The sequence below is a fragment of the Pseudopipra pipra genome, chromosome 3, assembly GCF_036250125.1.
Source record: "Pseudopipra pipra isolate bDixPip1 chromosome 3, bDixPip1.hap1, whole genome shotgun sequence".
In the NCBI taxonomy this organism is placed as follows: domain Eukaryota; kingdom Metazoa; phylum Chordata; class Aves; order Passeriformes; family Pipridae; genus Pseudopipra; species Pseudopipra pipra.
In genome coordinates this window covers 25,177,118-25,192,158 of record NC_087551.1, presented here as the reverse complement: position 1 = coordinate 25,192,158, position 15,041 = coordinate 25,177,118, and the positions used below count along the sequence as shown (strand labels likewise).

The 15,041-nt window shown below is 36.8% G+C and overlaps 1 protein-coding gene across 1 annotated transcript in view; it reads left to right on the top strand.

Annotated features, from left to right (window-relative positions):
- Window positions 1-15,041, top strand: part of HAAO (3-hydroxyanthranilate 3,4-dioxygenase) — a 33,638-nt gene that overhangs the window by 5,716 nt on the left and 12,881 nt on the right. Inside the window, exons 3-6 of the mRNA XM_064648358.1 lie at window positions 6,445-6,528; window positions 8,178-8,284; window positions 10,816-10,905; window positions 11,604-11,647. Coding sequence (XP_064504428.1) covers window positions 6,445-6,528; window positions 8,178-8,284; window positions 10,816-10,905; window positions 11,604-11,647 — 325 coding nt within the window. The remainder of the gene's footprint in view (window positions 1-6,444; window positions 6,529-8,177; window positions 8,285-10,815; window positions 10,906-11,603; window positions 11,648-15,041) is intronic.

The window sequence follows — 15,041 nt, the reverse complement described above, 5'->3', positions numbered from 1 at the left end:
CCAATTTAGCTGATGCTATTCTGTAGTAGTATTCTGATAGCAAAGAAGGGTTGCTTTGGAGAGAAAGTTAAATTTAGGATTGTTTTTATCTGTCCACTCGATATCTTATGGCTGTTATCCCAGAGTTTATGGTGCATCCTGTGGCACAACTTGTGCTTGTTAGCCTGCAGTTCATGGCAGGAGGGGGCTCACATGCAGAGATAAGGGCAGAGGAGCATCCTCCTGCTCCTGAGCTGTTCTCTGCTGGTGCTGTTAACATGCAGGTGTAGCAGGAAGATTAGTTCTGACTGGCTAATTAGGAGAAAAAGAGGAGGCTTGATTTGGACTTTCTTCAAAGGCTTTTAGAATTGTCTTCTGAACAGTCATTTAGGCTAAAATGACAGCTAGTCTAGCACAAATTTTTTTCCTCCTCTCAACAAGCAGGCATTTCCTAAATGAGTAACTGTTCTCTTTTCTTCCTTCTTAGTTTTCTCTGTATTGCTTCACTTCCTTCTTAAATTTCTGTATGCTGCTTCTTTGCCACCTTTCTGCACAAAAGTACTGCCTCATACCTGAGATTGCTTTCCATTGGACAGGTTTTATAAAGAGCCAAATCAAGCTGCACCTTACAAGAGGTAAACCATTCAGAGTCTTTGGCTGGACTTTACCACTAGGTCATATTCATTCTTTTTCTTATTTGTGAGTGTTAAGTTCCCTTTTGCTCCCTTCTCCATCAGAACAGAGACAGAGTCAGCACACATCTGCTTGGACATTCTCTGCCTCTAAATCAGACTCATTCAAAATGAAACTGAGTGGCTTTGGGAAATGCATCTTATGTTGAAACAGGGAAAAAAAGTGCTGTGAGAATGCACCTATACAGCTCATACAGACAAAACTTTCTTGGTTTTTGCTATATCGCTAGTGGTGTGAGGTTTTCAAATGAATTATTATTCCTCACTTGTTGAGAGAATTTTGGATTACATGGACTAGTGACTACAATTCTTGTGTAGTCAACTTGATGAGGCCACCAAAAGCTTCTGTGGCAGCCTGACATGATCACAGAATAACAGAATCATTATGTTGGAAAAGACCTCCAAGATCATTGAGTCCAGCCTTAGACCAATCACCACCTTGTCAACTAGACCATGGCACTAAGTGCCATGTCTGTTTTTTCTGAACACCTCCAGGGATGGTGACTCCACCACCTCCCTGGGCAGCCTATTTCAATGCTTGACAACCCTTTCCATGAAGAAATTCTGACAGATGTCCAACTTGAGCCTCCTCTGGCACAACTTGAGACTGTGTCCTCTTGTGCTCAACCCCTCACAGCTATGGGGTAGCAGGTGCATTCCAGGTACCAGAGAAGAGTTCTCAACATACCTTTCTTTGTGTCTTGAATTTTTCATCATACAGTAGGATTTATGACAAGAAGAGTTTTGGTGTTAACACAGCTCACAAACTTCATGGTGTATTTACTGCATTTTTCCTTACTTGTAAAACCTGAGGGTGGAACAAAACCCTTTCTGAACTTTTAAGCTCATCATATAGCTTCCAAAGAAATAAAGAAAGTTAAAACAGAAGGGGACCATATATTTTGCAGGAAGTTAATGACAGACAAACCCCACAATCATAACAAAGCCTAGCCATAGTAAAAGAATTTCAGATTTTATTTACTGCATCATGTGGGCTGCTCTGGGGGAAAGTGAGATATGCTAACAGCTAAACATAGGATCACAAAAGTAGTTAGGCTTCTGTCTCTTTACCTGCTTCAGTCCACCACTTAAACACAATCTCAAGTATCTGACTGATTTCTTAACAATTTATGTTCTGATGTTGAGTCTATATAAAACAGTGCAGCTCCATGCAGAGAAATTAAAATCACCCTTTCATCTACTGCCTGCAAGACATTTGCATTGGCACATACTGGTTTAAAAGTCCCTTCTCACTGTGCTGTATTTTACCCCGAGTTTCTTCTCTCAGCATCTAGGTTGTTTCCTATTGATAGAACCACCTAAGTATTGACACAACCCCACAGATCAGAGCCCTTACACTGCAGTCCTGAAGAGGACTGTCAGAACAGAAATATCTCTTCAGCTTCTCTTAGCATATTTACATGGTCTGATTGAGACACAGTATAGCATTATGCTCTGAAACATGGTACAAATTTGAGGTCACATCTGCCACAGCTCATCTGAGTTTTCTAACCTGAGTTTTGATTTCTCTTTTTCTCCCTCTCACACCACAAGTAAGATTTGGCTCCAGTTTCTGACAAATTATCTGCTTAAATGAAGCCTGATCCCTTCTAGTATATACTGCTTTCTAATCAGAATGCTTCTGAGAAACTCCTCCCTATCAGATCAATCCACCCTTTGCATTTTATTAAGATAGTGGATGTCTGAAAACGAGGGGAAGGAGGGTCTAGGTGAGCATTCCAGTAGGTAGTTTTGTGGTGATTATATCCCAAATAAATCTGAAACATAAGTCACAACAAAACAAGAAAAATATTTTTGCTTCTTTACCTTACAAAACCCCACATTTATCTGGTGAAGACTCTTGGACTATTTGAATAAGAAACAAACCTATTACAAGGTAGTAAGAGTGATCATCCTTTTGCGTCAGAAGGAGATTGTGTCTTCAAAAATAAGTCTGCTGCGTAAGATTGTTGGGATGGGGTTTGGCTAGTATTCAGGTTTCACAGATGACATGTAAATTAGCAGAGGGGGAAAAAAAACACACCGAAACAGTTTTCTCTACCTTCCTCATCTGTTTGCCTTCCACACTTCTGATGGCTGAAAAACCCTTGTGATGAGAGAGGGAGAAAATTGTTTTTCTGTGCTTAAATAGATCAGTCACCACTGAAGTCTGGAGAACACCCAGACTCTACTCCCACATCAGAATTTGATTTGCTCTGCAAATTAATTTAGTACTTAGCAATATGACAAGCAATATAAGCCAGGATATGCCAAGTCAGTGCCTAATCCCAGAAGTGGCTGAGCAATCCCAAAGTCCACTTTCAGAAGTCAGTACTCAAAGTACACTGCAAATTGCAGGTCTCTTTAGAGGTCTGTAAATAAGCTGTCAGCTACAAAAGCCCTCACATAGCTCTGGGCTGCTGTGCTTAGGCAGAGTTTGATATCAAAGGTGGAGCTAAATTAAATTACATACATTGCTACATAAAAAAAGACTTGGGTCTGTGGTTTTGGTTTTTTTTTAAATTAGCAAACACAGATCAATCATAAATACTGTATTCTTTCCCTACTAGATGCTTCCTTCTTTACTCTGCTAGGACACACATATCTGGATGAAGGAGCAATTCTCACCACGTTACTATGGTGGGGATAATAGTGCTCTTTTTAAGGTAGTATACATGTTTTACCATGCTGTTGAAATTAATTCCTACCAAGACAAGCAGGTTCAGTGAAGCCAACAGTGAACTCTCACCTTTGTGCATCTCCCCTGATGTCTCCAGAAATGCCAGCATAATTTATTTTATGAGTATTCATAACTGAATGAAATATCCCTGTACAGACTTGAGAGTGATTCAGCACTGGTCATGCTGCCTTCACCTGCAAGCTTAACACAATATTATCAGATTTGAAGCATGATCAAGAAGGGTGAAGCAGACTAAGGAAGAGAATTTAAGGAAAATTAAATAAGTCTACAAACAAACTCTCAGTCTTAAGGTGTTTTCAGTTTAGTTTTCATAGGTATATCTGCAGCTTTAATAATCATATTGAGGAATATTATTAAATAATGTTACATTTACAGTTAAGCACGTCAAGGTAGCTCATAACTTCTGGAGGTAAGGTGAGAATTATTAAGAGGAGATGTTTTTGGTGTAATCTTAATGAGAAGGCGCCACATAATAAGCAGCAAAACTAAACAAAAGTCAAAAACCTTGGAAAATAAAAGGAAGAAAGGAAGAAAATGTAATAATAAATAAGCACAGTTAGTAATAAAAAGGATAAAAAGACTAGTGAACAATCTTTGTTTCTCTCTTAAAATACATTTTTCACTCAGAAAGACAAATACATACCCAATTATGACCCATTGTGCAGTAGCAATATACAAATCTGGGTTTTTCTATGAGGATATTAATATATTTCATGTTACAAGAGATCTTGTCATTAATAAGGTACTTATGGAGTGAAAATATTCCACTTTTTCTCACTTTTTGGTACTACTGCAGAGAGTGGATACTACGTGATTCCCATAAGAACAGAACAATTGGAAAAGCTTATATTTTCAGGTGGCATAAACCTGTTGATTTACTATGCTATCTATATAGACATATATATTTGTTTATATACATACATATACAACAGAAATTTTTTACTCAGGCTTTGACTTTTTTCCAGGAGAGACTTAGGAAAACATTAGATTTGCCCAAAAGACAAAGCTCAGTCAGTATTTAGAAAACATAACTTTCCAGCAAAAAGACAGTACTGTATTGCCAAACTGTCCTGTGAAATGGACATGGACTGTAACTCACTGAGATATTACATAGTTGACAGTTTTCTTGATAAAAGGTTCAGGTTATATTATAAGCAACATAGTAGATTCAGTAATTATTGCTACTTGTATTAATCACAGTTACATCATGTGATTTATGGATGACTGAAGCACTCAGGCAATTTAAAAAAAAAATGTTTTGAAGAATAGACCGTATTTTACAGTGAAAGGTAGTATTTAAATTCAGTCAGAAAAACACTTTCATTGAAAATGTGTAGCCCACATCATTCCTCTTTTCCCGCTGGAAAACATTTATTTTAATTCATAATTTAGTGTTCGTAATTTCTCCTTATAACTGTGATGCTTGATCTCTGAACTGGACAGCCCCTACCCCCTCTGAAGTCTTTCCTTTCCAGAAAAGTTGCTCAGCTGCACAATTTATGTCACAAGCAGGATAGACTCTGCTTCTGTTGTCCTTTCCCTCATCTACGCGTCCCACACGTGTTCAGCAATAGCTCCCTCAGTTGTTATAGGGAAGGTAACACTCTAAAGCTCTGTAACAAGGGCTGCTACAGCATTTTGTACTGTCATTTGGTAACACCAAAGAAAATGACAGGAAAAGAGCACAGAGAAATGGAGTGCAAGGAGGATATGTAACCTTGGCACTGTGGCCATCTAGACAAGAGTTGTAATTTATCTGTGGTGGCATCCCTGGCACAAGGTGAACTTTTCACTCGTGTAAAAGCTCTCAGCATGAGCTCTTTTCTAGTAGCTCTTCAGTTCTCTCTATTGTTTCTTTCCCTTGGCAGCATATTCATTCTTTCTGATGTTCACAGAGGTGTTTCTTCAATTCCAGGTAGCATGTATTAATATTTAAAAACTCTTTTAGAAATAAACGCAATTGAAAAATTGATTAAGCTTTTCTAGTGTTGGAAAAGGTTCAGTTCTGGGTGTTTGTGCATTTCAGCTGTTTCTTCTTTCCCTCATCTATTTTATATTTTGTTAAAATTGTAGTGAATTAATATAAGGTTTTTCTTATTGTAATTCTAACTTTGAATCAAGTTTCAGACTTTTTCAGCTGTACTAGCAATTATATGACTTAATCTGTTTAGGTTCTAGATACAGTAAATGGTACATGGAAAGCAGACAGAAACACGGCAGAAAAGTTGACTTCTGGAAGCATTATTGCTCTGTACTATATAAAAATGAGGGAAAATGTACCCATTATTTCAGGTCAAAGATACCCGCCTACAGATCATAGCACAGTTCTGTCATGAAACATGAGGCTAGATCTGAGCACCTTAGAGCCCCCACAAACCAGAGCTGGTTTTAATCTGAAAACAGCTGTGGAAAGATCACTGAAGACAGAATTATGGGTTCAGTGGTTCTGTCCTTATACATATTTTGAATGTAACCCTTTTACATACACAATGGGAAGAGTAGCAGCTGTTGCTGGGCTTCGAAGTTATCCACAAAAATAAAGCAGAACAGCTTCCAAATGGGCACTTCTTCCCAAATGAGAAAGCTCCATTAAAAAAATTGAAAAAGCATCCCAAAAAATCTGTGCATTCATATCTGGGGCTTATTTGGAAAAGTGACATTTAATTTGACTAAATGAAGACCCTGCTACATCTGAAATGAAGCTTTATGTATCATGTAATTAACAAATGCCTGAACCATAATATCAACCTCTACAAGAAGTAATTCCAAGGGTAAAATCAGTTCAATGGAATTCCACTAGTTTCACAGAACCTAGTATATATGTAGCTTCATGCAGCTACAGACCTCTTGGATAGATTGTCAGTTGTTAGTAAGGTAACAGACATAATGCATATTTAGTAACATTTGCAAAAGTAACGAATGTTGGTAGTGTGTTATTTCTTGTTAGATAAAATCTGCAAATATTTGCAATTACAGATTGAATTTATTTATATGTGTATCCCTTATTTACAGAATATGAAGTACAGAATGTTTTGGAGTAGGTGCCTTAATATTATTTTTCTATTCCTTTAGCTTTTTTACCAGGTTCAAGGAGATATGTGTTTGAAGATAATTGAAAATGGGAAACAAAAAGATGTTGTCATCCGAGAAGGGGAGGTAAAATAGGATTGTCTTTCTATTATAGTTATACATAAGTATGCTAAATTAATGTTTTATGTAGTATTTAGGAATCAGTTTATCCCTGCAGTGCAAGAGATGGCATCAGGATTTAAAAAAAAAAAACAAACCAAAACAAATTTGAATGGCGTATAGAAAATTCCATGTCATTAACAGCAAACTACAACACACTGTGTTCAACATTTCACTATTTCAATAACAGATAAAAATATCTCTGAGTATCTGGAATACCTATTCAGATAGTCAGGAATATACTGAGAGAAGTTCTTATTCCCCTGAGAGAAGTTCTTATTCCCCTGCATGCCATGTAATCTTCCATGTGAATTCAAGCAGATCAGTCTTTTATTTACACAATGCTAGGTACATACTGCACACACACCCACATGCCAGTAAGCAAAATGCCTAAACTTGGAAATTTAAACGGTTCAGCTGTTTTCAGCCTCCTTTAGTCCTCACAGCTAGCCTTTACAACCATCACAACACGAAAATAGTTTTAAAAGAGACATTTATGGATAAAATGTATCCAATTTTTCCTTGTAGTAAACTTGCTAAAGCATAGATTGTAGTGCTTTTACTGAGAGCACGAGTAGATGCTTTTCTTGGTGTTACTACAAGTAAGACATACTACAACTGCTGCTCATTGCTATTGACACAAGTTCGAACTGCACTCGAGTCTTTGAAAGGATTATTAGTTCTAGTCGGGACAGCCCTTAAAATGGAAGACGTGTATTAAACCCAACAGCTTGAGGTCATAAAAGTATTACAACTTTTTCAATTAAGAAACAGAACTACATTTTCAAACTGTGAGATTCTGGTAATATACTTCAGACTGAAGAAGCACACCCAGCTGAGATCTTGGCATGTAGCATAAGCATTATTGAGAAGGAGCACACAATATCTTTACTGGAAAGACGACACTAGTACTGGTGAGGGACTGTCATTAGCTCTGTTTTGTAGACAGAGAAACTGTAATGACTTGCCCACCCTTGGCAAAGACATCTGTAGCACTGAAGAACACTGTGTAGGCTTACCACCTTCCTACACAGTCAGACAGCTGCTAAAAATGGGCTTCTTCTCAAGCTTCAGTAATAGACTTCTAACCACATGTTGCCTATTCCCTTTGTCACTTGCATGAATAAATAGTCCTCATGTTTGTTAATTATTTCTGGGGAGAATAACACTCCTCATCAGGCAATCACAGGTGCTCACTGTGTTGGAAGGGTACACACGGATTATTAGTTTAGACAAAAACTTGCTTTTTATTTCCATTTCAGTTACTCAGAAATTGCACTAATTTATAAATTCCAGATGAGTGATTGGTTAGATTTTCACTTCAGTTGTGTCTAAGAATGATGATCAAATCAGGAGGAGAGAACTTGACTGCCATAAAGGCAGTGCTGATTGCAGAGTCACTGTGTCATCATTCACACAGAAAGCAAGAAACAGTGTCTGCAGGGCTTGGGTACCAAAGTGTGTAAAGCTGCAAAGGAGCAACACAAGATCAACAAAGAGTAGAGGAGAAAAAGTAGGGGCAAGGAGCAGAAGATTTTGCAGGTTTGGGGGCAGGGGAAGGACAATGCGAAAAACAAAGATTTCCTGTACTCATTCTTTCCCATTTCTTTGAACAGATGTTCCTCCTGCCTGCCAGGATACCTCATTCTCCTCAGAGATATGCAAACACTGTGGGTCTTGTGATTGAAAGGGAAAGACTAAAAACAGAAATTGATGGGCTAAGGTGAAGTATAAACTGTTGACTAATGTGTTAGGATTCATAATATAAACTAATTTCCCCTGTCAATAAAATACTGTCTTTTACTTTCCTGATGATATATCAGATTCTCCCGACAATTTTATACTAATTCTATCCACACATCTATTTATCTGTATACACGTAAACAGAGATCTCATTTAGCATTTGATTTAGTTAAACAAGGAGCATGTTGAAATGTCTTAATTGTGTGTTCTGGTTATAGCTATCTACTTATGTACTGCCTACTGCTATCACCTTAGCTTTTAAAAAAATCTCAGAGCTCACTAATAACCCAAATGAAAAAAGATTTTTTTATTAACTCTGGCAAGCAGAATATTAGTTACTTTGCAAGCACTGAAAGCAAAAAGATGAAGAGCAGCTTTCTTGGCACGTGTGTAGGAAGCTGGAAACAAAAGTCAGTTTTCTTAACGCTGAACCCTCTACATTATACACACATCTGCCTAGCTTTTATTGCCTTACAAGAACATAATTTCCATGTAAGTGAGTGGGTTACTTTGTATTCTAGTTAGGAGCAGGATTAAGCGTTCTGGTCATAGAGAATTCACAAATCTAAGGGAAGTCACAGCAGTAACATTAGCCGTAACATTTAGCCAACCTAGAAAAGCTTTTTCAGTATTAACCAGATATGACTGGCCAAGTAGAGTTTACGGCTGTTCATGTAATTTGTAAAGATTTAAAACTGCAGTGATACCTGTAATGAACTGTTTCCATCATTTCGCCTACAGTTTTGATTGTTGCATAGGTAGTGTCACAGCAGGAAGATTGCAGATATGCAGGGCTAGAAAGACATACTTTTTCATTCAAATGAAAAAGGTTACAGAAAGAAATAAGAAACTAAGGAAGTGCCATTCAAAAAAACCTCACCCTATTAAATTCCAAGCTAAATACAAGTCCAGTTCATCTAAAACATTGTTTATCTATACAGTTGTCCCTTTTTTCTTTTCATTGCGGTCTGTGGATTGTGAGGACTTAGATTATAAAAAGATATTTTGAGCCAGAAACAACTGGCCAGTAATTCAGATAACAATGTTTATTATTAATGTAATAAAGGAATGTAAGTAGCTTTAGGTAACTTTAAGTAAAATAATCTGTTGTGTACATGAGGTCTGTGAGTTGTATGAGTTAGAGAAATGCTGAATAGCTTTTTAGGGATTCCAGGCAGATCTAAAGATTGGCACTCCCATGTAGGCATGCTCCTGCGGAGATATTAAACTAAAAGCTACCATATGGTTTGCAGGTGGAAATTAACAAAGCACATTCTCAATTAAAAATATCAATCACGTGCCTGCAAAAAGATTGACTTCGAGGGTTTCAGTGTCTGTGTTTTTACACTGATATGATGAAAAAAAGACACCTGAAGTTTTGGAAGTGATCTTGTTATGCTTTTAAACCTACATTGACTCTGTGTGCTCCTGAGAGAGATGGGAGTTTACAACCAGAACCTCTAATCTTCTCAAACTTTTTTCACTCCCAGCCACCTGAAGCTAAGACTGTACAAGAGGAAGTCATAATGAACTTTGAAGTATGCTGACTCAAGGTCTAATATTACGTTACTGTTCCACTATTTATCATGCTTCAGGACTGAGTCATAAATCAGAGCCCCCAGCATGCTGATTACTATACAAGTAAAGAATAAGTAGCCTGCCCCAGTGTTTCAGCATAAGTAATGATTCCATGCCTTGTGCTATAAGAAAAATGATTTAGCTAATCTTAATCCCATGGCAAACAAGTACAAAAAACCCTAAATTTGATGTTACTCATGTTGTTGGATCCTTTGCACCTTCCCGGCTGTAAAGCTTTTTACCAGAAAAGACATTTGTAGCACCTCCCTTCTCTGTAGATTCTGTGTGTTCAAAATTTGTGCTTGTAGCACAGTTTTTCCCCATATTGGAGGCATAGATAATGTTATTCTCTTCAGCATACCCTGTTCTTGCAAAACTTGAGGAGCCAGGGAGCTCTTTGAGAATTTCTGGACAATATGTATATAGATAAATAAGACAGACATATATGAACATACAAATATGCACAGCATAATTCTGTAAGCCTTGTTTCCCACTTTGGAAACTCATTGCAGTAACTTTAACCCAAAAGACACAGAGGACCTTTTTAAAACCAGTCATGATGTGAGTGACAGTACTGGAGCCCATCACTCCTTGCCAGTCCATGCAGTCTTTTTAAAATCTGAATATAAATTATATATTTGTCATGCCATAGATTACATATGATGACCTATTGATCTCACCACAATTTCTTTATTTGTTAAGACATAAAATAATACCAGTGAAGCACTAAGTTCCTCTTCAGAGGGCTGAGCTAAACACTTCCCAAATCTGTGCAGCTAAAAACCACCTATTTATCACAAGTCCATAAGCCACCTTGCTTTCTTATCAGCCCATGCTCTTACATAACATCAAGTAACTATTTTCTTCAAAAGACTGAAACTGCCTGATGAGTTAAGTTAATAAAAGGATTGACTAATGTGTTTGCTTTGGCAGATACTATGTTGGAGAATCAACTAATGTCCTCTTTGAAAAATGGTTTCACTGTGAAGATCTCGGCATTCAACTTATACCAATAATTAAAGAGTAAGGTTTTTTTATTTGTAAATTTTTTAAAAAATGGTTAAAATTACCTGGTAGATCTTCCATCAGTCTGTGACTTACTTAGTTAATACCGTTTATGCTGCGTTTTACATGGACTTGTTAGAAGCTAGTTGCTGCTCTACAAGTTTTTTTGTATGACCCAAACTCATTAAATCAGATTTTAAAAAAAAGGAAAAAAAAAGAAAAATCAAATGTTTTGCACATTGATCAGGAACATGCTTTTTTAACCAGTAAAAGCACACCACTCCTAAAGTGCTAAAAGAATGAAAAATAAATCCTGATTAATACTAGGTTAATCAGGTAAAACACTAAATTGCCTTAGGACTTCTTTTACTCTGACTTTAAGTACTTTTAATTAATATTATTTATGAATAATCAGGACTATGGCAAATTTGATAGAAAAGTCTTTTTTGGGAAATATGTGAATGTCATCAATTAACTAATCAGTTTGTTAAATGTTTGCTAAAGATGAACAAGGGAATTGTTTAGTGACATGAATTTTGTTGGACTGTCAGACAAACCCTCTGTCAATAAAATAGGTATAGTCCTGTTGCATACATGTGACAGTAGCTGAGGATCTGGCATATCCATTTTCAGCACAAAAACTGATGGCCAGTATTACTGCCTAGTCTTTGTTGACCTAGAGAGCGTGAGTTTTTTAACGTGTGTTTAAATTCCAGGTTTTCCAATTCAAGGCAATATCAAACTGGAAAACCAAATCCAGGTAATGCAAATTAATTTCAGAATTAGAACAATTACCAATTGAACAGTAATGTTTCTCGCAACATAAAATGATTAAGTTTCTATTTTTCTTTCTGAATATGTAAATTAAAATTACATTGGGAAGTAATTCCTTTCATTATCACAATCACAAATAAAATCCATCTACGTGATTACCTACAGCATTTTGGTTGTTCATGTGATGCCCTCACAACGACCTATCGGGTAACTATACAGTGTGAAGTCTTATCTCTATCCTTGCACACCTTTCAAGTCTTATACTAACAAAATTTCATTTCTGATGATGCATAATGAGATTTTTGCAAATTGAATCTATACACTCAATACATACTTCTACTCCTTTACCTATAACTATACACTGTGACCTACTCTTGGGAAACCTAGAGAAAGACAAATGTTTGTAGTTCCTATAGGGTTTTATCCATTTAACATTTTATTTCTGTGCAGTTCCCAATTTTTTATTTTGCCTCTGTGGATAATGATTGCAACTTTCACACTGAAGCAGATACTCCAGTTGTAACTTTACTTGATTCTGTTGGACAGAGACATGTAACAGAGAGAGTGACTGTTCAAGAAAACCAATTTATTAGTTTTGACTTTAGGAATATAGTCTCTCAAACATGATGGCTGCTTTCTGCCTGGCAACTAAGGTCTCTGTTGTACGGATACTTGCAACAGCACCTTCAGTGGGAAACTTGTTTTGCTGAAATCTTACAATACTGTTGGCCCATGGCTTTACATGGGCATCCAGCATATGCACGATCCATTGCTATTGATTAACATAAATGATGCACAAAATACCACCCTCATGTTTTCACTATGTACAAAAGACTGCACTATACAACTTTTCACACCTGCAGGAACAGTTTCTATGTCCCTTTCTATTTCAAAGTATTTTACGTAGGCACAACCTGGTCAGTTCTGCTGCAAGAACTACCTGGATAGTCTTCCATGACATTACCAGGTTCTTAACTGACACATGGAAAATCAGCATAAGAACAGGAGAAGCTGCCTATGGGATCTCCAGGAGAACCTGAGATTCCTACACCAGTTAGCCAAATGCTAACCAGTTCTTTCAATCCCATTGCTCAACTAGGTTTGTTCTTTCAAATCTGTCTACTTTCTCATCCTTGCAGACAGATGACTAAGAGACATTCTGCACCAACCAAGAAATTTGTGGTTTAGGTGCACTGAATGTGCACACATGCACTGCTCTAATACCCAGCTATGCTACTCTTACAACTACATGACTAACTTGAATGTCATCCACCATTCAAGTGGTGGATGACATAATTTAATTCCATAGCTCTTTTTACAACATAAAGATAAATTTTAGTTTCACTCTCTAAGAAGTTTTTGAAACCAGCTGTCCTTAATCTCTGCATTAATTCCCAAATGCCTTAAAATGATTCTTATGAATTACTCTAATAGAGACAAAAGTTCTAGTGAACCATTTTTTCCACATCTATCCAATTTATCAGCTCGATAGTCAGTGCCTGCAGTCTCAACCGATAACGGAACAAAGCTCTTACTCGAATCCTAAAGTTGGGAAAAGTTGTTTTTTGCATGAACATTATGGTTCTTAAAAATAGTTAACTAAAACATTGTTGCCCAAATGAAAAGCTCACAGAGGAGTGCTCTGTATGGGATAGCAACCTTAAAGCCCTTGCAATTCAGAAATGGTAAACCAGTCAGAAACCTTGTCTGAAAAACTTGGCAGCTAAACCAGCTTTTGGCATTGGTTCTTTGACTGAATAGTGAATATACTTCTCAGAAAAAGGCTCTATGTTTTTTATAAATAAAATGTTGTTGTCTCCAAATCTTACATTTATTTTTATGCACCACCAAAATGTGTTGATTTTAATTTGAGCATGTTGCCTGTATTCAGGTGTTGGTGGTTTGTTTGGTTTTTTGGGGTTTTTTTGCACGGGGGGTGGGCAGGCTAGGTAGGGTAAGGTACTGTATATCACTGTGTGTTCATACAGTGTTTAGCAGAGGAAATAAAATTTCAGATGAATCCTCTAGATGCTGCTGTAATAAAAAAGATATATCTCACATACTGTCCTTTTTCAATACAGCGATTTCCAATAAGCATCCCTCACCAGGCTAAGTTTATGTCAGTAAAAAATTAATTATATCAGTGCATAAACAAAATAACATTAAAGATTTATATTGCTAATATTTTTGCAAAAGATTAGAGCTGAAAAAAACCCTGACAATCAATCAGAAACTATGATACATCATGACACTTTTTTTTAAATACAGAATTCTGAGAAACTGTGTTTCTGTACTGGATTGATAAATCCAGTACAGAAGCTCTTTCCTTGTAATTTATTCAAAAGCTATAAAAAGGCAAAAAAGCGTGAGAGACTTCCATGAAACTGGAAAGAAATCTTTTCAAGACAAAAAAAAGGGCAAGTAAACATAGTTATTTTGTTCATAGCTCAGTATATCATTCTCTGAGGAAAATGGATTTGCTGCTCGGATTAGCTACAATGTCAAGACAACAAGTATTTTAAATTCTCTTGTCTTAATTCTTGCTGTTAGCAAAAGGCAGTCAACAAAGTTACCTGGCAGGCTTTCGACCTGGGGAACAGCTCCCTTTTTCCAATTTTCAATAAGCAGCTCAACATCTCAGTGATCTCTTATACATGAGGAAAATACCCCACATTTTTAGTCACAGAAGTTTTAGCTTGTAGCTCCTGTAACTGTCAGACTTGTGTTAAAAAAAAAAAAAAAAATCAAAAAAGAGTTTGACTGAGATACAAGTAAGCTGGTAATATGTTCACTCTGGAGGCATATACTCAACTGACATGGAAATAATTGGAGTTATTCCCTCAGCAGCTCTTTTTTTTTTTTTTTCCCTAAGAAGTAGAATTCAGCAACCAGTATGACACTCATAGCATATACTAAGCTACCACAAGTTTCTCATGATGTTTCACTCAAGACAAATTTTAACATTATTTGAGCTAGCCTATGCAGAGGACAGAGAATCAGCCTTTCTTTCAGTTTCTCTTCTGAAAATCCAGAATCCCCTCAGTTTAAAAGCATCAGCTGAAGTGCTCTCAGATTCCTCTCCACATAAGCCTGAACTAGTGCCTCACCTTCTTAGAGAGAAGTGGAATAAAGTTGAAGAAAAACATCTTGAAAGAAATCCTTGATTGCAGCTCACTCATAGAAGAAAGCTATAAATAGAATCAATCAAGCTCCAATTGCCTTTAAAAAAACATCACATAAAAAACCCCAAACCTAAGACCAGACTTTCTTGATTTATTTAGGATTTCTCACTTAGCCAATATCAGGGAAAGTCCTTCTGAAAGCAGGGTAATCAGAATGTATGAAAAGACAGCAGAAGAAGGACTCAAGTACCATCAGGT